Here is a 27,735-nt window from a genome sequence, read left to right as displayed (position 1 = left end):
CATATATCATTTGATAAAAGGGTCCTAGTCTTGTCAATCTTGGAACCCATCAGCTAACGTCTAATGTCTATGTAACCACAGGGAGTGACCTGCATACAACCAAAAACGCCTGCTTAAACTCTACTCAGACTACAGATGGAAACCAGAACACTTCTGATACCTAAAGTCTTGTCATTTGCCTGCAGAATCTGTGAGTAGAGATTATAGTCATAGTCATTGTAGTCATAGTAACACCTTTGCATTTCATGCTTTAACAAGTACAAATGTTGAGTGTGGACTGTATTGACCATGAGATGAAATGTTGTGGCTTCCCCTCCCTGCTGAACAGCACGCTCACTCACCTGCCTGCATGCCTCTCAGCCAGCAGCCGCTCTATTTTTCTAATCTCAGTTTGTTTGTTTAAAATGTTTGCGTTACCTGCCTGTCGCTTCTTTACTGCTTATTGCAGCTTGAGTTTAGACAAAGTAAAGACCCGTCACAAAATATAGCCACAAAATGAAGCTGAATGAACCCCCCTCTGAATCACTTAGAACAAAAACTGACCATTATTACCTTTGTGAATGGAGGATTTATTTCAGGACTGTTGTGTTAGCTTGAGCTTGGTGTAGCTGATAAAGTAAAGTTGAGTATGTCTGAGACTGCAAGAAGTGTAATTCATGTCAAATACACTCAAAGGCAACTTAATCATCCAATATGTTCTGTACATTATTAAGGCAAACTGGGCAGAATATTTGGGGGCAGAAATAAAGTGTAGTAACAAACGACAGAGGCCAACAGTCCCATATATCATATAGACTTCCAAATAAGGGTCTGACAGATTGCTTTGTTTGTGTTCCTGCCCAGGTAGTAAAAAAAAGGAAACAGTATATGCGTTTATATACCGACAAAACAATCACTTAAAATTGCAAACCGTAGACATAGAAACTGTGACAGGTAAAGCTGAGGTTAAAGAAATCATAACAAGACAAGTTAAAAGAATGGCAATAAAAATGGGACATAAATAACAGAGGACGACATCTTTATAAAATGCAGGACAGAAGCATTCAACAAATGTATCACTGAAGAAAACGCCGGAGGACAGCAGTTCAGTTTTCGTTTCAGGCTTGTCCGGTAGGTGGCGTTAATGCGCCTGCAAGTGTTGTTCCCGACTACAAATCGGATCGGAATAAAAAGGAGAAGAAGAATTCGTCACAAGCTTCCCCTGTACTTGCACACACATTAAAGTTCAATAATTAATCTCGAGATGATACTTTATGAAAGTGGAGCTTAACGAGATAAAAGACAGTGACGGTCATTTTTCGTCTGCTCTGCGACTGCACAGTCACGAGGAAGGAGTGGATTATTATTCTGCTGTTTGGATGAAAAGTTGTGTTCACGGCCAGGATGTTGTGCGCATTCAATCGGACACTGCGAGCTGCGTTGACACAAACTCAGCTGCTGTCTGGAAACTGGAGGCTCAGCTCGCAGACCCGAGCGTGTGCTGCGCGCTCAGCAACTTTTCATTTACGCGAAGACCATCTTGGTGAGTGTGGTTCCATTTAACAATTTTTACGCATCAGGCTAAACTCTACATTAACCACTGCTTATTAAATCCCCAGAGCTCAACTATGGAGGGACGGGGATGCATTTCAACTACGTGTGGCTGCGGGATCACTGCCGCTCCGAGTCCTCATACAACATCCAGACTAACCAGAGAAACGTGGACACTGCGAGCATAGACCTCAATATCCGCCCTGACAGCACGAGTGTGCAGGATGACCATCTAGTCCTCACATGTAAGTCAGCAGATGTACTGTCATACCAAAGTGAAGGTGTGAAGGAAAATGCTGTCTTGTAATGCATCCTATACGGCAGTAATAAAAAAAAAAATTAACCAGGCTAATCAACTGCTTAAAAACGCAAGTCCACCAGAGGCTCCAGATTCAATGCATGATGGTTATACTGTGACAAATGTTGGAAATATTTAACTGATACAGTTGGCTACAAACTGAACTATGCAGTGCTCATAACATTGTGGTGCTGTGTCACAATCTGGGTGCAAGATGATCCATTACAGACAAACAACATGAAAAAGTTTTCCATAACATATATCTGAGCGTCACTCATCACCACTCGAAATTTCCCATGTGCAAAAAACATGTTTCAAATGTGAAAAATACATGTTTCCCCTGTGTGAAATGTTTCACATGTGCAAAATATGTTTTTTACGTTTGCAAAATACATGTTTCACCTGTGTAAAATATTTCACATGTGCAAATACGTTTCATGTGTTTAAAATATGTTTTACATGTGAAAAATATGTTTTACGTGTGCAAAATACACATTTCACATGTGCAAACATACAGTATGTTGCAATATGTTTGCACATTCATGTGTTTTTTCTTTAAGGGTTTTTTCTTTGCCCTCTTAAATAAATTGTATAAATTGCCACAAACAAACTGACACACAGAAAAGCTTTGGTTGGGTCAGGACAGGACAGTGTAGAAGTCTCGGTTGGTCTGTAAATCTTAGGAAATACAATAAAAGTGTAATATACGTATATTCTGCATTGTATTAGGCAGACACATTGTTAAAACATAATCTGGCATGCTTTTACAATGCCTAATCAATGAATTCTGCAAGTTAAAAAAACTGCACCTGGGACAGGAGTTGACGGGGACATCACAGAAAGTAGTGATTGTAAAGAAAGAACCTTTAAGTTCCAGACTTAAGTGTAGTTTGTGAGAATAAAACACACAGGTGAGAACCTTATTGGGAGAGAGATCACATGATACAGTCAATGCTTGATGCAATGTAATGGTTTGATATTGTGATATTCTAAGAACTTATTGAATCTTTAAAAGCACAATATAGAACAGTCTTACAACAAGTTATTTTTAAAAGCAGTGTTTTTTAAACTCCACCAGCCACACAGGAAAACTGCATTGAGCAGGTAAGAGTCTGAGAACAAAAGATTCAAGATAACTAAATCATAAAAGATGAAACAAGGCTTTTACAACATGGAGCCAGGTAACGTGAAGTTCACTGCACAGGTGAGGGTGAGGTGGACTTTTACCTCTGTGGTGAGAGTGTTTCACTGTGTAAAGATGGCCTCTGTTGCCAGGTACTGGGTGTGTTCAGGTAATGAAGTAAGACTGTTTGTCTGCTGTTATACTAGAGCTGAGAAAAAACACAGGCCTCTACTTCTACATGAAGACATTTGCTGAGAAGATGCAGGTAGAATCATAGTTCCCCCCTCGATGCCCTCCACTGAATAAAAATAGAGTTGTTCTGTTATGAATTTCAGTATCGGAATTGCCTCATTAAGGTTAGGATTCCTCCAGCCAAGTTCAGGTAGCCTATCTGAATCAGTATCAGGAAGGAAAACATGCCATAAGACATCTTTTAATAAAGATCTTCCACACTCTCTTTCTAGCCCTCATCCTCCACCTAATAACCCACGAGGAGCAGACCTCCAAGCAATCCCTCACTGAGCTGCTCCCCTGAGAGGCCCCAGCAGGCAGAGTGAACGTAGTTTAACAAGCACCAGCCTCCCGACTAGCTGGAGTCATCCCTTATTATGTCTCTAGGACTGAAGCAGCCTGCTCCTGCACACAGAGGGATAAAAAGCCATGTGGGATTTAGTTGCCTCCCTTCAGAGTGAGGGAATAAACGGCTCTAAAGCAGCAGCAGCCAGGTGTGGAGAAGGAAACAGGTGTAAACAACAGGTGCACACCCTCACGTTCCCTCCTAGCTTATGACAATGAGCTGTATAAATATTTGATGTAGCTACTGTGATGGCTCCCAATAGTGTGCCAGTTTATTAAAGATATACAGTTTACACCTGTGTTAGTTATGAGCGAGGTATTGATAGTATTTCCCACAGAATGTAGTGGGACATTCCCAGTTAGTACATCAAACTGTAAAGTAAGCCACCTTTTGTATGAAAAAATCCTTAAAGGCACCAACAACAGAAACACTGCTGACAGGTTGAGTTCAGCGACTGAATTAGCTGAAGTAACAAATAGCAGTATCCACTTGTCACTCAAAGTGGCCCACTCATGCATACATTTAAAACCTATATAATTTAAACAGGTGAGTTGTACAAAAATTCACCCCTGTACATCAGTAGTGAACAGAGAGGTAAGTTATACACCAAAACCATTTTTTGTACCAAGCTGTAAACATGTTTATTTCTGTAGTAGTGTAAGTAGGGCTTTTTAACATGGGGCCTAATGGGGATTGACTCGATTTCTGGTCCAGCCTCAAGTGGACACTGAAGGAACTGTTTTTTGCACTTTTGCATTGGCTTCATTTCTCAGCCCTGCAAGGAACTGCATGCTTTTAACCCCTTAATCTCTATTTACTATTTAATCTCTAGGTGCAGTGTTCTGGTTTCGTTTTTGGTATGTTTGTAGTCCGAGTAGTATTGACCAATCACATATCAGCAGGCTTAGGTGTATGCAGGAAAAACAGTCTGTATGCAGAGCAAAGCAGGTGGAACTCAATTCGCCGTAATGCCCTCCAGACTCCCAATGGCAGTCATCTGATGATGATTTCGCTTTTTATTTATTTATTTATTTATTTATTCCTCCTCTGAAGGAGGGACCTGACATTTTTACTTTTTACAAATCTGCATCATGATGTTGTTTTTTCGCAAACTTAAGACTTTTAATTGCTAGTAAATCACAAAAAAAGCGGTTTCTTCTTGGGATCACACACCGCTGTAATCTAAAGAAACAGATGAACGGACGCTCCTCTGGAGGATTTAATGAGCCAATAATTGACTGACTGTTTGATCTGGACGCTCACCTTTGAAGTTTCTATTTGGACTGTAAACAATGCAGCGCACGGAATAAGGAATGAGAATGCCTGAAAAGTTTGCCCTCACTCCCAGAGGCATTAATTGTCGTCAGACGATAGCCGTATGGTTCCAAGATTTGTGACCCCTCAGCTTCAATCTCTCTGGTCAGGTCTGAAATGAGCAGGAAGATAATTATAGCACTGAAACATTCAGGTGTTAAGATTAGAAGCAGGATACAGACACCTTGAGCTTTTAATACCACAGCAGTACAGTTACAGTGTGGCAGTTTGGAGATGGCCATACTCTCTCTCGCTCACTCTCTCTCTGTGTGGGCGTCTGTCTGGCTCATATTACACAGAGACTGACTGATGCCTCCTAGTGGGCTGCCTGGCTCCAGCATTGTTTGGATGTAGGATTGTCACAGTGTTTTTATGAGTGCACAATAATGGCACTGAAGCTTACATGAACTGACAAATGTGCACCCATCAGCCCGGAGACGGTCCTGTGGGCATGCTGGCACTGGCGCTCCCCCTGTTAGTCGTGCATATTCAAGGTCAGCTGAGGCTGGTCGTGCACTCCCGTGAACGCTGGGCCTCACTGGCTCAGATAAATGTTCACACTCTGTGATGCAGAATTGAGCTGCAGGCCTTCATTAAACCCCAGTTGACCCTCTTCTATCTTTGCATTGTGTACTTATCCTGTTGTCATCACGTACAGAGAGCACGCAACAACAACCTGTGCTCCTCAAATACTCAGCCTCAGCTCTGCTCTATGTCCATTATATGTACGTTTATATCATAGCTGGCATGTTAACCTCGAAAATCAACAGTAATTAATCATACTGTGGGAGTTTTGTAACTGGTTATGCTCCTCATAGCTGCTTCAACTCTCACTCTCTTATCCTCCCATAAATGCATACACCTCTCATGAAAAGTACAATCAGGTCATGTACAGTATGTAATGCAATTTTGTTTTACATCCTGCCTAACAACCATATTTTCCATTCCTGTTTTCCAGGGCCTGGTGGTCATGTGACAAAGTACAGCCTGAGCTGGCTCGCCGAGAACACCTATGAAAAAAGGAAGCAGAGGCCCGTCCAGCCTCGCGTCCTCTGGAATGCAGACATCTATAAAAACGCAAACATACCTGCAGCCCAGTGGGAAAAGTTCATGAGCTGTGATGACGAACTAAAGAGGTTTCTGCAGAGCTATCTTCTGTATGGGTTCGCCTTTGTAGAAGGCGTCCCAGCTACAGTTGAGGCCACGCAGGCCGTCACCGAGAGGGTCAGCATCATCAGGTACTAAGAGGTTCCCTTTTGTGTGATGCTGCAGTGAAACTTGTGCAACTATGCATTTATAAAGGATTACAATTCCTGTCCAATCCTAATTTACTTGTGTTTCGGTTCAAAAGGGAGACTACATATGGAAGAATGTGGTCTTTTACTGCTGACTTTTCCAGAGGAGACACCGCCTACAGCACCATGGCACTGGACCGTCACACTGACACCACATACTTTCAGGAGCCATGTGGGTAGGTAAACTAACATGCGAAAAACTTCCTAAAACAATATTTGCACTTACTCTGAATAAATTAAACTTGATGCGACTGATTGTTGCTGCAGGATCCAGGTTTTCCACTGTATCAAGCATGCGGCGACCGGGGGAAAGACGCTACTTGTTGACGGGTTTTACGCTGCTGAAAAAGTACGGCAGAGGTCTCCTGAGAACTTCGAGCTGCTCACACGCCTCCACATCCCACACGAGTACATAGAAAAAACAGAGAGTCATGGGAATCACATGACGGGCATCGGCCCTTTGCTCAACGTCTATCCTTGGAACAATGAAATGTACCTGATCCGGTACGTCAACCATTACATGTGATGTCATTTTGTTCATGTTTGTGTCGTAGTGAGTTATCAGACATTGTATTCTTATGTTCAAAATCCATATTATCGGCTTCATGGTTGTATGTTATATATTTTTACATGCACGTATTTTATCAATGCACAGATTCTGTTTAATGACTTCTTATGATTCCAACCATTCTGAATTTCCAGGTTTGCAAACCGTATAAATGTGAGGAACCTGACAAACAGCTATGATTTCACAGCTTCTCAATTGATCAGCAACTGAAGGACGATTGATTGGAAAAATTCAGACGAACATTGGGCCGTATTTCAAGTTTAAATGCTACTGATTGACAAAAGCTAACGTTAGCATTCAAGAACTTCCTGGCTAACATTACTGTTTAATATTGTGAACATAAATGATAGAAATGGCATAAACTACTAACTAATGATATTGAGTATAAACTCAATATTAGGTAGGATTTGCTAGAATGCTAACGTTAGCTGTTTTACACAAGCTGTGCTACAGAGTTTACAAATATGTTGTTTTGACGACTCATTCGCTAGCAGCAGCTAATTCCAATCAGCTAATGTTAGCATTCAACCAACTCCTGACTAAACTTATTTTTAGTTATCTAATGTAACTATTAGCAAGCTAACATTTAGCTTGGAAGTTGTGCTTTTTTAACTGTATAGTGCAACACTATCAAACAGTGTTGGATGGAAGTGGTTGAACGCTAACATTAGCTGTTGTCAGTTGCTAATGGTTAGCCAGTTTTTACCTGAAATGCGACCCTCTGGATATTAATTCTCCATTGTCTTTTTAGTTGCTGATTGTTTGTGTAGCGGTTAAATTAAAACAATTTCTCAGGATCCTTTCATTAACAGGAGTTGCAAACCTGAAACACAGCAGTTCAACTTTATGACAAAATTTAATCATTATACCCGGATCGTGACGTCAGAGGAAAATGGATGAATGTGGTGAATTCACCATGACATACAGTGCTTATTATTTTGGTGTTGTGTTCTTGGCTACTGTCGAATTCTGTGTCTTTGTACGGTCAAGCTACACAGATTATGTTGTAGTGGTTAAATGTTTTCCTCTTGAGTTGTAGAGATTTCTCTATTAATGTCTCAGAACTCAAAAAAGTTAATTTCTTGTTATTTCTACATAATTTTCATAAAATAATGTTATAAAAACAGAGTGATGAAATGTTTCAACTTTAACACCTTCTTTTTTTTTTTTTACAACAGATACAACAACCTGGACCGAGCTGTGATAAACACAATCCCTCATGACCTTGTTCAGAAATGGTACGTGGCGCATCGAGAGTTGACGACAGAGCTGAGGCGGCCGGAGAACGAGCTGTGGGTCCAGCTGACTCCAGGGAAAGTAAGAAAGTTAAACATGCTCATCTAAAGATCTTTTCAATCATCATAAGACTATTAATTAATTGTAAGTCATCAGAAATATAAAAATGTAGGTAATCTAAGATTTTACCTTCTCTTGTCTCTTTGAGGTGATTTTCATAGACAACTGGCGTGTCATGCACGGGAGGGAGTCTTTCACCGGCGTGAGGCAGCTCTGCGGATGTTATATGACCCGAGACGACGTCCTCAGCGCTGCACGCGGCTTCGGTCTGCAGGCCTGATCCTGGAAAAGAAGAAGTCTTCACCTCTGTGCCTTCACACAGTATTCACGTCCCTTCACTTCTGTCACATTTTGTGTCACAGCCTTACTCTAAAATCCTTACGTTCTTGTTCTCTCTAACGAATCAACACTAAATACACCATATTGACACTATATGTAATAGAGGATTAATTACATTTGTACGAAAAGTCTTCTTAACATTGTACGATCAACAAACCCTGCGCTGTGATACTTTATTCATACTTGTTTCTTATTTTGAAATCACTTTTTTGTATAATTTAACTGTTGTATCTATAAAAACACAGTATGAATGTATCCTGATTTGGACTTGAAACTATTAAATGTATTATTTGATATGTATTAGCTCATATTAGCATGTGATCACATGACACAAGTACTACCCTTTAAGTATCGTAACAGTAAATGTCAGATAATTAGCCCGAGACACAAACCACAGAGGAGGCTGAATGTCAACACTTTTTCAAGTACTCTGACCCTTTTGGAGATTTTTACTTGATGATGACGCTTTGGCGAAAAGTAAACGGAAAACCAGAGTTGTAACAGTCATTCGCAGGGGAGCTTGAATGTCTGTACAAGACTTCATTTCAATCCACTCCACTACTAGCTAACAAGGCTTAATTCAGCTGTAATGTTTTACACCTGAACAATAAATACTATGAAAGAAAGCTGTATTGTAAGACCAAGAGCTCAGGTAATTCATATATAGAGCACTTCCAAAATCCAAGTTGCAAAGTGCTTAACAAAGGCGGCAAATATAAGAAATAAATAATTTAAAAAAGACAAAATTCTTTTAAAAGAATTCTAAAAAATACAATTCAAGTAAAATCAGGAAAGGCTTGCTGATAAATATGTGTGTGCGTGCGTGTGTGTGTGTATTCTGAATGGAAATATATTTTATTGTAATGATTTTAAGGATCCCTGTTTCACCTTTCTACAGACATGACACCATTAGATAAGAACATGCAGGCTTACTGATTAACAGATTCATTCATGTCATGTCATCATTATTTGCACATCTTGTATCATCCATGACTTTTGACCTATAATTTGAGATTTACACCTCATGATAACAATAGCTTTCTTTATCATTTCTTCCATTGATAAACCATCAGAGAAGTGGTCTGAGTGGGTAAAGATGGTTTACTTCCACCAATTAAGTCCCTAACAAACTCTATTTAAGATCTGCTGCAGCTGTGATACAGCATGGCTCTGATCCACGGAAATTAGGTTTGCAAAGCTACTCTTGGCTAACTCTTAAACTGTGTTAGACTTAATACAATTAAGATGGTGTCAGTGGCCTCCCTCTGTGGCTCCATAAAGATGCCAAGCAGCTCAATAAAAATAGATGTATATCAAAGGTCTCTGTACTGTCTTTACATAAATTTGTGGATAAAATCTACGCATTAGCAGAGGCGGGGCCAGGTCGTTAAACGGGACAATTTATGATTCGCCTGAAGTAGCTGTTTGATTTTCTTCTGAAATGAATGGTGAAATTATTAATGTTAAAATGACTCTATAGAGCAAAATGTCCCTAATTCATCGGCAGCTGTTGACCCGATGACCCAGTGATTTCTGGCCTTTAAATTTCCCCTTGGAATCAAACTCACTACTGCCCATACAAACCATTTATAACAGAAAATCTGTAGAATAATGTGGAAACTATATGTGCACAAGTCTATTATTGTGTCAGTTTAAAATCTTGTGATAAGGCTCTACTGGCCTCTCCCCGTGAGCATCTGAACAGAGGGACTCTGACCGAACCCCCATGCTCCTCTTACAGTGTAAGGCTAAATTAAAGTTTGCTGCCACCTAGAGGACACTTGATATATTTAATTATGGTCACGCAGGAAGAGCTACATGACTCAGAAGACACAATATTTTATTAAATCTGGATCTCTGAACATTATAAGAGGCTTCATCCACAGCAGAGAGTTTCTAATATCCTAGATCAACTACAGATACATCTGAGAGCCAAACATCCAATAACTGTAAAAGACAGGATTCATTTCTGTTTTAATTTTAACAGTTTATATATTTTGCCATTTAAAAGACAACATTTGAATGTAGGCTTTTATAATTTGATATTAAGCACAACAATATCTTGTTTTATTTAACAAAAATATGATTCTAAAAAAAATAAAACATGGAGTAAGCTTGTTGCTTACATTGTTTTGACTCTTTCCTCATCATTTAAGTCTAACTTGTTCATGTATTATTTAGTACAATACATTGAAATATGTGATCTAATATTATTTAGTCCAACAAACATAAACACTACAATCATTGTGTCTACATTAAAGCTGATTTAAGGTACAAAACATGTCCAAACACGAGCTTCTTCTCACTGATCACATTTGAGGATGACGTATTTCAAAGACTGGACATCCTGTTGTTCAGAGCGGTGACGTCGCTCAAATTGTTCTCAGACAGGTGGTTTTTTTTAAGCCTCGTGTCTCATCCTCAGCATGGAGGTTAGCGGCTGTGGTTGCCACAGGAACGCTGCCTGAGTCCGTGTGTGACCGGCGAGAACTCCCCCTGGTGGACACAGAGAGAGTTGATGGTACACACTTGGACAATAAACGATTACAATTAGAAACCACATATCACGTTGTATCGTTGTATTTATGCTTTTCAAATCACTGAAAGAAGCATTTTATTTTTATATTGCTTTAATATATTTTCAAAAGCAACAATATTCATTTACCAGATTGCATCTTGTACAGGTTGAAAATCCCACCACATTTTAGGCGTTACACTGGTCAAACTGGGATATATTTCTGACTTCCATTTATTCCAGTTGTGGTTGCTGTGAAAAAAAAGTGCACACATGTTCATGAAAGGATGAGTGTCATAAGTATATCACAAATACACACACAAAGTACTCACCTTTTTCCAGTACAGGCCTCCTGGTCTTGGTCTGATCCGGGGTTGGGTTCACATGGTTGCTGTGGCAGGTCAAAGTGACCAGGTGATCAGACTAAATTATTATAAGAGGGCTTCTCTAAAAGACCACACAGAGGACGAATGAGTTTGTTAGGTAACTTTCCATTTAGTCCACTAAATCTACTTGATATTATTGTGCAGCACAGTAAGATTAAATCCGTAGAGATAATTGATATATTTCATACATTTTCCGCCAGAGATACGAAACAATATGATACGACACGATACGACAAAATATGATATGATACGACACGATACGACGCAATATGACATGATAAGATACAATATGATACGACACAATATGATACAACACGATATGATACGATACGACACAATATGATACGACAAAATATGATACGATACGACACGATACGACGCAATATGACATGATACGATACAATATGATACGACAAAATATGATACGATACGACACGAAACGACACGATACGACGCAATATGACATGATAAGATACAATATGGTACGACACGATATGATACAACACAATATGATACGATACGACACAATATGATACGATACGACACGATACGACGCAATATGACATGATAAGATACAATATGATACGACACAATATGATACAACACGATATGATACGATACGACACAATATGATACGACAAAATATGATACGATACGACACGATACGACGCAATATGACATGATACGATACAATATGATACGACACGATACGACATGATACGATACAATATGATACGATATGATACGACACGACACGATACGACACAATACGATACAATATGATACGACACGATACGACATGATACGATACAATATGATACGATATGATACGACACGACACGACACGATACGACACAATACGATACAATATGATACGACACGATACGACACAATACGATACAATATGATACGACACGATACAATATGATACGACACGATACGACACAATATGATACGATACGATACGACACAATATGATACGATACGACATGATACGACTCAAAACAATATGATGCATTACGGTACGATATAGTATCCTGAATATTTATCACAATGCAACTGTGTCTTCTAAGAACTAGGTCAAAGACTGTATTGATCTGGTTGTTAATTCGAGAATTGATCTTTATCAAACACAACAACACATACAAACATTTTAAACATGGATAACAACACTTTGCCTAGACGAACTACCTACTACCTAGAAGTGCTATAACGAATGATAGGAGCTGCACTGTTTGCTGTATGTTATCATAATACGATGTTTTGATTTTATTTCACAATACTTTGTTTAATCAAAAAAGGTCATGAAAGTCACATTAAAGTAGAGAAAGAATAAAATGTCTTATAATATTGTTTGTTAAATCTTTTCTTGTTGTTGAAACAGGAAGTGACGTGTGTGTTTATTAGTCATAGAGAAGCAGGGAGTGTGCAAGGAGTGTTCCTGGGTACAGATTGTGTCCTAGCTGTGTATTTCATGTTGTCTTTGTATGAATCATCAGGCTTTCATCAAGATTTTTACTCAACAATTCTGCTTAAACATTTTAAAATGATGTAAATTTATATTTATTATCTTTTGTATTTTGGCAAAGCGCTAACTTTCTTGTTATAATTTATGATAGAAGGCTCCCTGTCTTTAAAATATTACCATAATTCTCTGTAACAGTAAGTGATGATGGAAATAATCTTTGATCTCTTGGTAATCAGCATGAGAGCATCCATACATATTCATACAGCACTAACATATTCATCACATTCAGCACGAGGAGACTGTCAAACACTTTCAATAAGGCTGTGAAACAGAAGCATGTGGTTAGCATGCTGCAGATGCTCGTATATATTCTGTATGCGGTGCGAGGACGCAGTCACAGTCGTACTCTAATTTACAACACTGACAATGAGGAGACTGCTGCTGTAACCATGGAAACTAGTGAGGATACTGAGGCCTGCAAGGTTGTCTCTGGTACTCGGTGAATGAGAGGATTCAAAATGAATGTGAATCTCTGATCACAACATTCAGGGCCAGTGTTTGAATAGATTGGTTAATGTTACAGCACTGATAATAAATACAGTAGGCTGTGAAGTGGAAAGAGCGCTGAAGTATTTCTTCCTTCAGTTAGATTTCAGCTGCAGTAACTCACAGTGGGATTTTATTTTGAAAGTACAGGTGAAAGTGAAAGAGTAACTCACTCAGTCGTGACTGATGTAGCCCCTCCTTCGCGTGAAAAATCATGAAGCAAAAGCAAATCACTTCTGTGTCTTAAAAGCTGTTGTAAACAGCAGCAGACTCCACTCAGGTGTAGGTGTTAACACAATGACAGCATATCATCTGAACACTCAACAAATACAGTTTAACATAATGCAAATATTCAGCCGGTCCAGTAATATAAAGTCTCCTCCACTCCAACAGTGTTTTAATTATTAGGACTGTTTAGACATGTATAGATCTTTATAGATTGGCATAAATGATTATACTTCCTCGCTCTCATTTATTTATTACTACATCAGGGAAATTGTGAACCTCTCAGTGTACACTCCAGCATGTGATGGATGCATGTTTCTATAATCATGAAGATGGAGACTGAAGCCTGCCCTTATAACATCTTGTGAAGACGACCTTTCCTGATCGGTAGCCTTTCCTTATATACCGTATCGCAGTGTTGTGACCAAGTCATATTTGTTCAAGTCCCAAGTAAGTCTCGAGTCTTTTTTTCTTGGGCAAGTCAAGTCAAGTCAAGTGAAGTCCCAAGTCAAGTCACTTTTTTGCCACTCAAGATCCAGCACTCTTACCTGTAGTATCTGGTCTTTATAGAGAGCAAAGTCAAGGTGTTAGCAGCTCGTCTAATAATGATATTATTGGCCAATTTATATAACCTGTTCCAAAAGTATGACAATGAATTGTATCTGTATTATCTTGGCACAGACGCAGCCATGATGATGGTCTGCTCTGAGACAGTATTGAGTAGTAACGAGTACGACTGATGAGGCTTCTCTTTGGGGTCTTTGATGTTGCGTGTTGCCATCGCGAGGAGTTTGACTGACAGCCAGTCATACAATCAGGACAATCACATACCGGGGAGCTTTTTGAGAGGTCCAATCATGATTGAGCTGCATACATACTTGATAGTTAGACAGAAACTTGACAACATTGAATTATATCATTTTATATTTAACCGCTAAAATTCAAACTTATGAACACACACAAGTCATCCGAGTCTTCGTGCCTCAAGTCGAGTCTCAAGTCATTTATTTTTTGTCAAGTCAAGTCGCAAGTCATCAAAACAGTGACTCGAATCGACTCGAGTCCAAGTCACCGAGTCTCAAGTCCACATCTCTGCTGTTTCGTTCTTTCAGATTTCAGCCTCACTGTTTTAGATGGACAAGATGGCGGCATGCATACGTGTAGCTCCTCATTAACACTTGAGCTCTGCTCAGGCAGTGCAACAGGATGTCTTTGTATATACCTGTACAATGACAATAAACATTGTATTCTATTCTATTCCAAAATAATAATAATAATAATAATAAAAACAAATATTTATATAGTGCTTTAAATGGTACTCAAAGACACGTTACATGTTAAAACAAAACACTATAACTGGTTTTATTGAGTCCAGATGTCATTTGAAAAATGAAACCTCTGATGCTGCAACAAATAAAAGTGATTAGCTTCATAAAGAAATAGCATAGCATGAAACAGGGCATATGGTATATCATAAAAACAGAATGAAAAAGTGATAATAAGTTGACTCATTTGATGAATGCCTTTCAACCAAACCAATTCATTTAAAATATAACTTTATACCTGTAGCAGCTAATCAAAAAATATTCATACCATTGAATTAACTTAAAACTCTGAACAATACCTGAATGAACCAGCAATCAGTCCGTATATATTTTTTTAATGGAATCAGTTTTCTCAGTCACAGATGTTGTTGTCTCCGTGAGGTGTTCCTCCAAACAGGCCGCACTGAAAAAAGGAGCTAACCTGTGTGCATGCGCGTGCACAACATGTGTTTTTAGTGAATGTTCAAGCTTTGTAATAAAGTGGACTTTTCTCTGGGTAGTAGTAAATACAAGCCATTGAAACATTGATTATCTTCCATAACTTTCATTTAAATCCAGCTGGAGCGTAACATTTCAGTTCCTCAGATAAAACAACAACGTGCCACATCTTTGTGCGGAGCTGTGATTTTGGTGTGTTTTTGCAAACTTGAAAGAAACACAGAATGACTCACGTCTTTACAGCATCGCTCAAAGGCTTGTGCAGCCATGAAACAAACACTGAGGGACTTGAACCAAGAGATTTTCTGATAGCCTACTTGCTTATTGACCAATGAGTCACAAAACCTGATGTAACAGTTTATAGTAACAGACATTTTAAGCAAATTTACTGCCTCGTGTGGTGCAGTGCAGCAGTGTGTGTTTATCTGCTGGTGTGTCAAGAAGGAGGATGAAACAAACGGGTCACAAACACTGCAACAAGGTACCTTGACCCACTGTCACACTGAGAAATTTCTGCAGAATCCCGACAGTTAATACTTCCTACAAAACAAGCTCATAAGGTTTCAAGGAAGCTTCATCCAACATGTTTTTAACCAAAGTCCTGTATGGCTCAAAATAACAAGAGGAAGAATTGTTATTTGAAAAAAGTGACACCATCACACGTAAGGTTGCTAATCGAAAGACTGGTACTGTGCATGTTGATCACACAAGGATTGCATATGTATGTTCGACAGACTGGGTGTGTATTCTTCACTCAACTCAACTTTTTGGGGGTAGATGGTATGGCTCAGTCTGTAGACTTGGACTGGGAACCGGAGGGTGGCCTGGACGCACCAAGCATGGAATTGGGGCTGGTAGCTGGAGAGGTGTCCTAGAGCAAAGCCCAGAATCCCACAACTGCTCGGGGCGCATGTCCATGGGCAGCCCCCTCACTCTGACATCTCTCCATTGATGCAGGTCCTGTTTGTGCATGTGTGTTGCATGTTTCTAATAATGAGTGAAAACATTGAATTTCCCCTCAGGGATTAATAAAGTATATCTTCTTCTTCTTCTTCTTTGTCTTTAACATACTAGGGATGCACGATATTGGAGTTTTAGCTGATATTTTCCAACCCTTTTTTCCGACACCAATATATTAGGCACAGGTTTTTTTCCACCGAATTGCAGAGAACATCAAGTCTCCCCTGTAGTCTAACTGACATCATGCCTACTCTTATTGTAGTGGCATAATACAGTGCTTTTTAAAATGTACACATTCACTGGGCAAGATAAGAAAACTACTTAAACTTAGGTTATATACAAAATGCCATATTTATTTGTTTGTAACATTTTCTTTTCTTTTTTTAGGGAATCATCGACCGTTTAGGTATAAATAAAGCGTTGTTTTATCAGCGGAAAATATTGGCTGATGCTGATATGTCATTTCTTTAAGCCACTATCTGCAGATACCGATAACGTGCTGATAATATCGTGCATCCCTATAAAATACCTTTCATACAAACATGCAGCTCAACGTGGTTAGATCGGAACAAACTGACGGAAAATAAGAGCAAAAATTGACAAAACAGATACGACTTTGCAAGATAAAAAAATTGTTAAAGTCAAAAAAGACCGAATAAATTTCAATGAAAAGGCTGTTGTAAAAACAATGATACAAACTCGGACAAAGGCTATGAAATTACTCCAAATTCTTTGTTGTTGTTTAATTGTCTAATTATTTTTTGGCCATTTTGCCTTTAATTATAAGACAGAAAATATTGGGAGGAGAGAGTGAGGGACGACATTCAGCAAAGAGCCGAGGGCAGCCACTGCGTCAAGGACTGTAGCCTCGGTACTGGGGCTCAGTGATAGAGTCGGTTATCCTTCAATGAATTGATGGTGGTTCGAATGCCGGCTCCCTCAGTCCACTTGTGGAAGTGTCCTTGGGCAAGAAACTGAACCCCAAGTTGCTCCCGGTGGCACAGCCAGCGGTGTGTGAACAGTGACTGATCGACAGTTGGGCACTTAACGTAGCAGCCTCTGCCATCAGTGTGTGAATGTGTGAGTGTGACATGTAGTGTAAAAGCAGCTTTGAGTGGTCACAAGACTGGACAAGCACTATATAAGTACAGTCCATTTACCATTTTTGTACCAACTGAGCTGAACCAGCGCCCCAATTCTTTGTGGTTTTAAAAGAAGATCACTTAAGGTGTGAATCATTTTGGGAGGGGGCGATAAAGTTTATTTAACAGACTCACTTCTTCATGCATATGTTAATATATAAAGTGAGTGCAGCCTACTGTGTGTGTGTGTGTGTTTGGGGTTGTTGACTCTCTGGCAGGTCAGGACCCCAGCGTGCTGCGACACCAATGGTTAATTCATTTTTCAGTACTTTGGCACTAGTTTCACTTCAGCTCATCACTCCTTCCTCCTTGTCTTGTAAGTCATTCTGGGTCAGGGCTTCTGGCGGAGGAATTAATGTAATTTAATCTCCACCTGGCCTTTATCGCTCGCCTGGAGGAAGAGTAAGCCAAAGCAGAGCAACATGCTGCTTATCACGGGGGACTTCACTCCCCGGTGCTGCGTGCTTAATAACGGCAGGTTCACCTTTGTCGTTTGTGCTCACGCAGCGTAGAGCACGGAGCTGCCAGAGAGAGAGACAGTGAATCACACATGATTAATTGTCTATAATTACCAGAAGCTGACATAAGTGATTAACAATGTGAAAAATGTTGATCAGGGGTGACTGCAGGGGTGAGGGAGGGAGGCGGGGGCTGATGTGGGGAGTGGAGGAAGGCGTGTAGAGCTCATTATCCTGAAGACACTCGCGTGATAGGCCGGGAAGTGAGACGATCTGAGAGTCCTGCGACCCGGTCTGAACAGAACGACACGTGTGAGCAGCCGTGTGGTCGGGTAGAACTGTGCTCTGCAACAATAGAGGGGGTGGGGGGGGTGCAGTCTTTAAATAAATGAGATCAACAGCATGACTCATGAACAACTCATCACATCCAAGACTGAGAAACATTTATGAAGAATCAAGTCAGTTTGAGTAAATAAGTGATAAGAGGGGGATGAATGAATGTTACATGTTGTTCTTACTTCATAAAGCCGAGCTGAGAGAATGAGTCAGATCTGAATCAATGCGCGCGTTCGCTTCAAATCCGGTTTAAAACTTTAAATATGTCCACTGGGGAGCCCCCTACGTCTGAACCAGGGTCGAACTAGGAACCCTCCAGCTGTGAGGCGACGGCACGAACCACTGCACCATCGTGCAGCCTCAAAATGAAAAATAATAATTTAAAAAACACGAGTGAAGTAGGCAAAGGGATCAATGCACGATGCTGTGAACATAAAGGTAGTATACTTATCAAATTTTTTGTGGGACTTTGCGTAGTTGTGTTAAAACTACAACTAAGGGTCAATAGTCAAGCTAGCAATTTGCATGAACTGCTAGCTCGTGCATGCTAGCTTTTTCCTAGTAGATTTTTACCTGGGTATTATATTTACCATACTCACCGTTTTTGATTGACATTCATCCTCTATGGACCATGAATGTCTGCACAATTTCATGGCAATCCATCCAGTAGATGTTGAGATGGTTCAGTCTTTAAAATTGTTGGACCAACCAACTGATGACAGTAATGAATAAAAACTCTAAAGGTCCTGAAACCACCATCACTAGCAGCATGCACTCGAGAGCTGCCTTCCACGGTGAGATGAAGGCGTCTGGGCCTGAGACTGCATCCCACTCAAACCTCCAGCAGCTCTCAGTGCAATACCTCCGCACAGACTTATTCATCCACCCACAACAAGCAGAGTTTCCCCGTCAGCAGACTGAGAGGAGGCATGAATCACAGCTTTGGCTCAGACGGAGCGAGTACACATCCGAGTCCTGGTGTTTCCTCTCTGACAGACCTGTCTGAAGATAGCTTTTACGTTACAACAGCAACACCAAGTATCTATCACTCGATTCTTGTAGCAATGTACAGTATATATTTAGTGTATTTGGAAGCAACACGGTTTGGTTGAGGCTGCTGTTGCTTTTAAGGAAAGTAGTGATGCAGTGCAGAAGGTGGCCAGTAGATGGCAGGCCAGGCTGTTGGATATTTAATGTTTCTGTGTGTGTTTTTCTGTGAGTGTGTGTGTGTGTGTCTGAGAGGCGTGCAGGGAGCTCAAGAAAGCCGATGGCAACAGAGCCAAGAGCGCCACACTTAGGCCTTATTCCTCCTCACCCTCCTCTCCTGCTCGCAACCTCCTTAGAATAAGACATTATATATGGGTATTCATTTGTTAACCCACAGTTACCATATGATTGATAAAAGTAGTGCTAATATGAAAGAACACAAACAGTGGTGTGAAACATCATGTGACTTGCACTAAAGCAATAGGTCTCCTTTGCGTTGCATTTTTCTTTTCTTGGCACTAAAATCCAAACGCACTGACACTAAACTATCATCTCACATTGGCATCAAATTCAAGCATGAAACACCCCTTTCACAAAGATTGACACAACTGTGCAAATAAACCAACACCTCCTGGTACTTTAGTCATCTCTGATATTCAGTCTGTCACTGGAGAAGGTGACCTATCACGACCTAGACAGCAATGAAACATGGAGGGCAGCAGGTCTACATCAGCAAACAGTGTAATTGACAGCCCGTCAGTGTTGCGTTTCAGCAATAACTTTCATAAAGTGCCGACAGTAAAAGAAGGAGCAAGCACATAGTTGACCCTTATTGGCAGAGAGAAACATTACGCTTCCCTAAGACACATTATGTTCTCGCTCTGTCTAATGGCATCTCTGATCATCTAAAATCTGTCCTTCACTGTCTGACTTCAATCCCAGCAAAATGCCAGATAAATTCAGAAGCATGCTGTTGAGATTTGCCAGAGGAGTTTATTTGTGTCTGACTTGTGATCTTACTTAAAATTTTACTGAGAGTTTTTATTTGACGAGTATACAAAAGTTGTTTAAAGTGCCGTTGTAGTCACGATCGAGAGCAGAGTGTCTGAAACATGACCAAGACTTTGAGAGATGGAGACCGAGCCAAGACCAGAACAGTGCAAGTCCCACCTGACCTGAAAGATTCACATTCCCACAAAAACTACAGTGGCTGACAGGGGCGAACACGCTGCAACGGCACAATAGATTTGAAATTCAGAGGTGATGCAAACTCAAAACACATACAGAAGTCTAATACAAATACAACATCAGAAACATGCAGCAAATGAAGAAAAGAAGTGCAGAAAGCTGGAAAATATACCTTCTAGCCCCCCTCCAGTGAAAATCCTGTGTTTAACCTTGTAAACATCTCCATGTGCTATCTCTCATTTGCTACAAGACACATCAGGGACAACATCAGCAGTCATCTCCGTGGCTGGGCCTGTCTGCTTTTAAACTGCAGTGTACCAAGGACAGGCTGAACAACACATTTTCAGACTGGCAGGTTTGAGACGTCACAAACCTAAGGAGCCAATCCCGTTAATGGACGGGGTGACGCTATGCATATCATTATGTGTAACCGATGGCAACCACTTTGGCGATGTGCGAGCCAGCTGTAACCATTTTCGTAATTTTTGCAAACTCACTGCTGACATTTCAAGCTAGCTACGTTTCAACAGGTTGCCACTAAACGACAGCAGAGACGTGTTTTGTTTTTACGACGCAGGAAAATGTGCACAGTGGGCAGGGACTATGCAGATTTGAGGGAGAAGGAGGAGATGCCTTAGAAGGATTTTTACAAGGTAATTAAACGTATTTCGCAGAAAAAACATATCAGACACAATTTATTTTTTCAAGCAGAGCATTTTATGTGTCTTAAAACATGACTGGAGCTGCTCTTTAACATTAGCAAATGAACAAAATGATAAGCCCTGCCTGAGCAGAATGTTTCTGAGGGCCCAGCCTCTCTGACTACTGCGCAAAAACACAACTATATTACATATAAAAAGAAACCCCAACCAATCTTATTTATATATATATTTTTTACACTATTTTTGCCTTGATTGATAGAAAGCTGAAGCGAGACAGGAAATATTAAAACTGGATCATTTTTAAATAAGAAACGGTTCCTGAAGGACAGATAGCTTTGCTTAAGTAACCAGTGCTGCTTAGTATAGATGCCGTTAGCTAGTTAGCTTATTAAGCCATGCAGCTAGCAGGATTACTAACAGTCTCGGGGACAGTCTGGGAGCCATTAGCATTGTGGGAATTTGGGTGTACATCTCTAACTAGCACGGGAGCTTCGGGCTGCTGGGAGCTCAAAGTTGTCAGGACCGGGTGGGGGACTTACCGAGGAATGATAGTGGAGTTCGACGCCAGGAAGTAGCATAAAAGTTACAGTAGTCAGGAGACTTCCAGCGGCTCAGGCCAGGACAATGAATTAGCAGCCAGTATGAGGGCTGTTGCAACTCATTTGCCCCTGTAGGCTACGGTAAAAACATCCACAGAAATAAATTACAACCATTAAAAAAATATTAAATTCAAAATGAGTCATTGGTTACATTTGAATCCCAGTAATAATGATATAAATCTCACAACTCACAAGTAATTTAGGGTTAGTCGTGCAGCCATGTAGTCGTTTAGTGCAGTCGTGGTCTTGAAGAGAGACAAGACCGATTGGATATGTGTTTGGACCAAGACTAATTGAGTACTGCAACAATATTTTAAAGTAATTCTCACAGTGCTTTTCCTGCATAAAAAAAATTCAGTGTATTAAAATGAGATCTTGTGCTGATTGATATCCACGGGATAATGAGCTCAAACACAGCCGCTGTTCGCCACACAGTATCAATTAACAGTTAAAATTGACTTTGACACAGATGGCATGTGTGCCTTCTTAGTTATGCTCATCATACAATATGCAGCGTTTACGTTTTCTCTGCACATACGTGACTATAACCTCACCTTTAACTGCTCCTCCACCACCACCATCCTCTCTCCCCTTTTCTCCATACGCTAAGGTTTTCTGAATGATGCCCTCGGGGGGGTTGGGTTTAGTGGTTCTAGCCGTGGTCACATTGCATAAAAGAGATGTGTCTTAATATTTTATTAGACACATTATGTTTCCACTCTTCTTCATCTCTTCACTCTCTTTTCAACCCCCCAAACAAGAACTCCATGGCAACACGGATGAACATGCTGTAAAAGGGGAATAGATGGACGCGGCGCGCTGCAGGAGGATGGAGCGTGCTTGACATTTTATCAGGTCAAAGGTGACGCTTAAAGAAGTTGTAATTCTTGTTTGGGGTAAACCACAAACAGGTTTAACTGTTTGTTGGCTGAATAATTGATGACTCAGAGGATGTTATCTGTCCAGCTGATCCAGGAAGAAATCGGTTACAGTAAATCTCTGGAAATCTTTGCCTTGAATCAGTGGTTTAAAGTCTACGTCTGTTAGCATGAGTCTTTCTTTTCTTTACTGAATTGATTTCAAGTATTGCAAGACAATTGCTGTTATGATTGTGACACCAAAAAACTCAGCATCATTCACCTTTTTTTATATTACGTTGCGCAAGAATAAGAGCTCCAAGTCTTCCATAAAGACAGAAGGTCAATCTTAATTTATTGCCTGAAAACGGTAAAAATTTAAGTCACGTTTTTGGCAGGAAGCAGGCGTTGTAGGCCTCGTAGCGGAAGCATCCACCGCTCTTTGACCACTTTTTTTTTTTTTCGCACAGAGGAGCAGCCATCAATTTCTGACCCATGTTAATGGACCCTTTCAATATTTTATGTTTTTATATGGAGTGCTGACAATAGACGGCAGAAATGGAAGGCACATCGCCGCGCTACTTCACAGCCTCTGTATCCATCTTCTCTACAGAGCTGTATGCAGAAAGAATGGGAGCCAATACATGGAAGGAAAGGTGGAACCTATCGAGTACATGACACATTTCACCCGCAATAAACTGGAGCGTTGAATTGAAGCAGTAGGATTTGTGGATGTTCTTGTTCTGTTGTGGTTCACCAAAGGCAACTAGAAGTACTTTGTAATAAATCATCACGGCTTTAATATGATCTTGATTTAACGCAGCTAGATCTCCGTACATCGTTGCATGTTGGACATATTATTTATATACCTTGGCTCCTCTCAAGGTGAACTCACTTAGCGGCGTAATCAACTGTCGAAGTGCTCGGTAGAGGCGACCGAGAGTAAATTAAAAGAAATCAATTAGGTGAGACAAACCTGTGCCTTAAATCTGCCTGGTATCTGAAGGCTGACACGCCGGGAGAGGATCATTACACAGGTCACAGCTAGCAGAGGAGGATAACGTAATGACATACATCACAGACAACAGAACAACAGTTCGAACACAGCAGTTAATCTGACAGTATATATAAATTGTAGTTTTACTCACAATGGTAATTGCACGTGGCCTGATTCTAATAAATCGTGAGACAGTTTGTTTTTCATTATAAAGACGGGAAATCATCACAAAATATACCATTAAAGTTTGCCTGGAGTCTTTACTAAGCCTAACACCTCTTTCACGCCTCATTTTTAACCAGCTAAATGTAGTTTTTTTTATTATAAATTTGTTCCATTTTAAGTTGAAAGGGAGATTATATTAAAAAGTGAGACAATATTTCTCAAAAGTCATGTTGCACTTATTGGAGAAATAAAGCTCTTTGATGGGTAATTCCATTAAAATCCATTCAAATGTATTGTACACTCTGTCAAGTAGATTTCTTGTCCTGTAAGTGGAAACTGTAAACGTAGTTGGTTAGTTGTAATCTTTTAGCAAGAAAGTTTATATATATATACATATATATATGTGTGCATATATATATATATATATATATATATATATACACACATACATATACATATGTAATTGAAAGATATTTAAAAGACGGCTTTGGTCATGAGTGAATAAACAAATATCGGAACCCATCAGCTATAGTCTTACAACCATATAGCCTCTGGGTACAACGCTGAACATGTCTGGAGTTTCCGGTTTAGGCAGTGGTTACCCAGCTACCAGGGAACGTTCCCATAACATTGGCCAACATTACCTACAAGTTGTAATTATGTTTGAAAGAAAATGTTTTAATCTCATATTCAAATAATGTTTTAAGGATGTTTATCATTTTAAATAAGGTTCTTGTAAAGTTAAAACTTAAACTAAGACAAAATGTTTTAACTGCAACATTCTGAGAATCCTTTCAGGATGTTAGCACGGCCTGAACTATCAGAACATGATTTATAAAATGTTCCTGAAATGTGATTTGAGCATTCTGAAAATGTTTTCAGAGAACGTTCTCCTACTATTCGACGGAACATTCTGGGAACCAAACATCGCATGTAACATTATCAGAACGTTCTTAGAACAAAACATTTCAAGCTGGGTAGTGAGTGATCTTTAGTTTGCTGAAATTACAACATGATGCCCTTGATACAGATTAGTAAAAAGTAAAAATGAAGCTTTGTCAGGTTTGTCCTCAAGAGGAGAAGAAAACTACATTTAAAATGCTCGTTTGTTGAACGGAGGTCGGATCGATCATTTCTGATGCATTTGAGGAAGTCGGGAAATCTGAATACTGAACGGCTTTCGTGACACAGCCTCAGGGAATTTATCTCAAGTTAAATTTTAGATCTAGAACAGATTGTTCGCTTAAGTTACATGCAGATGTCTGTTTATAGAGATGAATCATCAATAATGCTTTTGCTCTCCACATGGACTATTACGTTTTATTTGCAAGACTTGCTTTCAACTGGGAATTTTGAATGTGGTTTCTTAGTCATGTTTTCAATAGAAAAATGCCTGTTGGGTCCCAAAACTGATTGCAAGAAATAGAAGTAGATGTTTTCGGCCTGCAAACTTTCTGCTAGTATTAATTTTTAACGACCTATTCAAGCAGACTTTTTAAAGTGCTGTGATCAGAGCTCATTAAGATACAGATACAGTCTTCCAACGGTCCACAGGATAAAACTACACCTCCGTTACTGTATCTATATTTATGATGTTGTTGCAGTAAACTCCAACTCCAAACAAGCTGCTTTAGCACAACTTTTAATGGCCGGCTCACATATTAGCGGCATTGATCCTCTCCACATATGAAGGTCCCCTGGTTATCTATTAGGCGTTTTTCATTCGGTGGCGATCAATATTTGACCACTGACCTCAGATCAGTCCTGTTAATATGTGTAAATTCTCGTAATAACCAGGCTCTCCAGCGCTGAAGAAGAGGAGTAATTGTGGTTAGTGATCAATCGTTTCACGATGGAGATGTTAAAGTTGCAACAGTAGTGTTTTGATTTGAAACAGGCAACGCTTTAAGGACGAAAGAAAAACAAACTTTATATGCACACGTTGCATAAGAGATACTGTATGCTGTATATTTCTTTATCTTTTTCATTTTATTTTTAATTGTGCCCTTGTTTCATTTCCATGTAACAAGACGTATGTGAGGAATTGATTTGAGTTTACAAAGACATTTTCAATAATTTAATCTATAGAATAATTTTCGCATGGAGTGCAGCAGCATACACGCTGTACTGTACATACTGTAAATTTAAAGAATGCTTCCTCTCTGAACTGTGCTGCTGCATGCTTTATACAGTATGCCCCTGTGCATTATTTATAGTAAAACATCTATGTCTCAAAAAAGAACTGACATGGAGCAGAAAAAAAGGGGGAACTGGGGAAAACAAGTGCGATGTAGGCCGAAGCTATTATTTTAATGGAGGCTAGGTGGCTGTTTTGCATGTTTGAGGTTTAGGCCTACAGCTGCCGTCCTACATGCTAGCTTTACCGAAACCTTTTTAACTAAAGCAAATCCTAAACGTATATGTAGACATTTTAGTGTTTGAATAAAATGCATGGGAACTAGCATATTGTTCAATATCTTCAATCAGGTTTGATTTGGCATAAGATAAAAGAACATCACAGTTACCTTCATCAACAGGGTGGGACAAAATATCAATACAGCAATATATCGTCGTCCTGACTCGTGCAAAACAATTATTGATAGGCTGGCGCAACAGAAGTTGACAGGTAAAAGAAGTCAAGAGATGCAACAGCCACTTTCAAATCCTAAGATGAAAAATGGCAGTGACTAAACACATTAATCATGCACTTTACCTCTTTAGGGCCATTTTGTGTTCTTCAGTTAATCAGATATCGTGATGTGTCATTAAACGATTGTCTTGCAACATATCAATTATCGTAGAATCGCTGTATCGTGATATTATCGTCATCGTGGGCCAGGTATCGCATCGTGAGTTACCCTGTGATTCCCCCCTATTCAACAATGTTATTTGTAATTTTAAGTTAAATTTAAAATTAACTTACTGGGACATTTCCATCAAACTGAGTTGTTGTTAGAGCTATTAATACCTTTACTTTCCCGATGTGACAAACCAAAGTGTCTGCAGTGAGGGAGGCCTGTTGGCTGACAGCTCATTTAATGTTGCCCGTTCCCTCAACAAACCAAAACAAGCAGATAGAAGACCAAGTGGTAAACATCTGAGCCACAGGTATTAAATATTTGTTTTCAGTGTGACGTCACACTAAGGAGCGACTCTGATTGGCTTTGTCATATGCTGCTACTTTATCACAGGAAAGCAAGTGAAACACGTTCTGACATGATGAAGACAAAAGAAAATGTAGTGTTAAAAGTATTCAAGAAATTAGCAGAACCAACTTTCTTTTTTTAATAATTATTTTCTGTCCTTTTTGCCTTAATTGGATAGTTACAACAAATATCAAACTAGTCAGTATGTTTTAAATTATGTTGCACATCTTCACCACTAGGCCACAGGGAAGCTCTACAAGTCATTAACTGTTCAGAACTGAAGAAGCCTTTCGGATGAGAGGTGGAACGTCCTCAAGAACTTCAACCAGGTCCACTTGCCTTTTGGACGAAGCTTTGAATTACCATAACCTTTACTAACACGCTAAACTCAGGTGGTAACATGAGCATAAGCGTGTTAGCATTGTCAGTACGAGCATGTTAACATGCTAACATTGCACCGTGGTTTCTTAGCCTCACAGAGCTGCTAGCATGGCTATAGTCATGTAGTCCTGTTTAATCTCCTGCTGTTTTAAAATAATCGTACTGAAAAAGTTAGAATTTAAAATACTTTGAGGATTTTGTGAGTCAGGATTTCTTGGGAAAAAGGCTCGAAATAAAACCGCTCTTCAGTTTTATCTCTCATGCCTTGCAGTGTACAGTCAAGATCTATTTCCACATTATGAGTGGCTATTAAAAAGCTCATTTGAACAATATTGTATTAGCACCGGTAAATTATGCATCACCAGATCCCACATCCAAATCATTTACACACTGGGGATGAGTAAAATGTGCTCTCACGTCCATGTTTCCTTTCATGACGTAAATCCTGAGTGTTGCACACGGAGCTGCATACGTTGTCATCTGTATGCATGTGCAGTGTTCACACGAGGCCTCGGGTCCTGTGTCCTGATGACATTGAAGTATGAGTGTCTGGGGATGTCACTGCGCAAAAATCATTAATGAAGCCTGGAACTGATGACTATTTAAAGCCATCA

General features: G+C 39.8%; 1 protein-coding gene across 1 annotated transcript; it reads left to right on the top strand.

The window, feature by feature from the left end:
- The first annotated feature begins 1,082 nt into the window (after positions 1 to 1,082).
- Positions 1,083 to 9,611, top strand: tmlhe (trimethyllysine hydroxylase, epsilon). The gene is made up of 7 exons (XM_069673967.1): positions 1,083 to 1,522; positions 1,599 to 1,775; positions 5,801 to 6,080; positions 6,194 to 6,313; positions 6,405 to 6,641; positions 7,884 to 8,022; positions 8,150 to 9,611. The coding sequence occupies exons 1-7, from the start codon at positions 1,384 to 1,386 to the stop codon at positions 8,279 to 8,281; spliced, it is 1,224 nt and encodes a 407-aa protein (XP_069530068.1). The 5' UTR covers positions 1,083 to 1,383; the 3' UTR covers positions 8,282 to 9,611.
- The last annotated feature ends 18,124 nt before the right edge of the window (positions 9,612 to 27,735 follow it).

Source organism: Semicossyphus pulcher, unplaced genomic scaffold, assembly GCF_022749685.1.
Source record: "Semicossyphus pulcher isolate SPU_LCO1_2020_fin unplaced genomic scaffold, fSemPul1.0.p SCAF_10, whole genome shotgun sequence".
NCBI lineage: Eukaryota > Metazoa > Chordata > Actinopteri > Labriformes > Labridae > Semicossyphus > Semicossyphus pulcher.
Note: the sequence above shows the minus strand (reverse complement) of the source record. Positions and strands in the feature narration are given on the sequence as shown.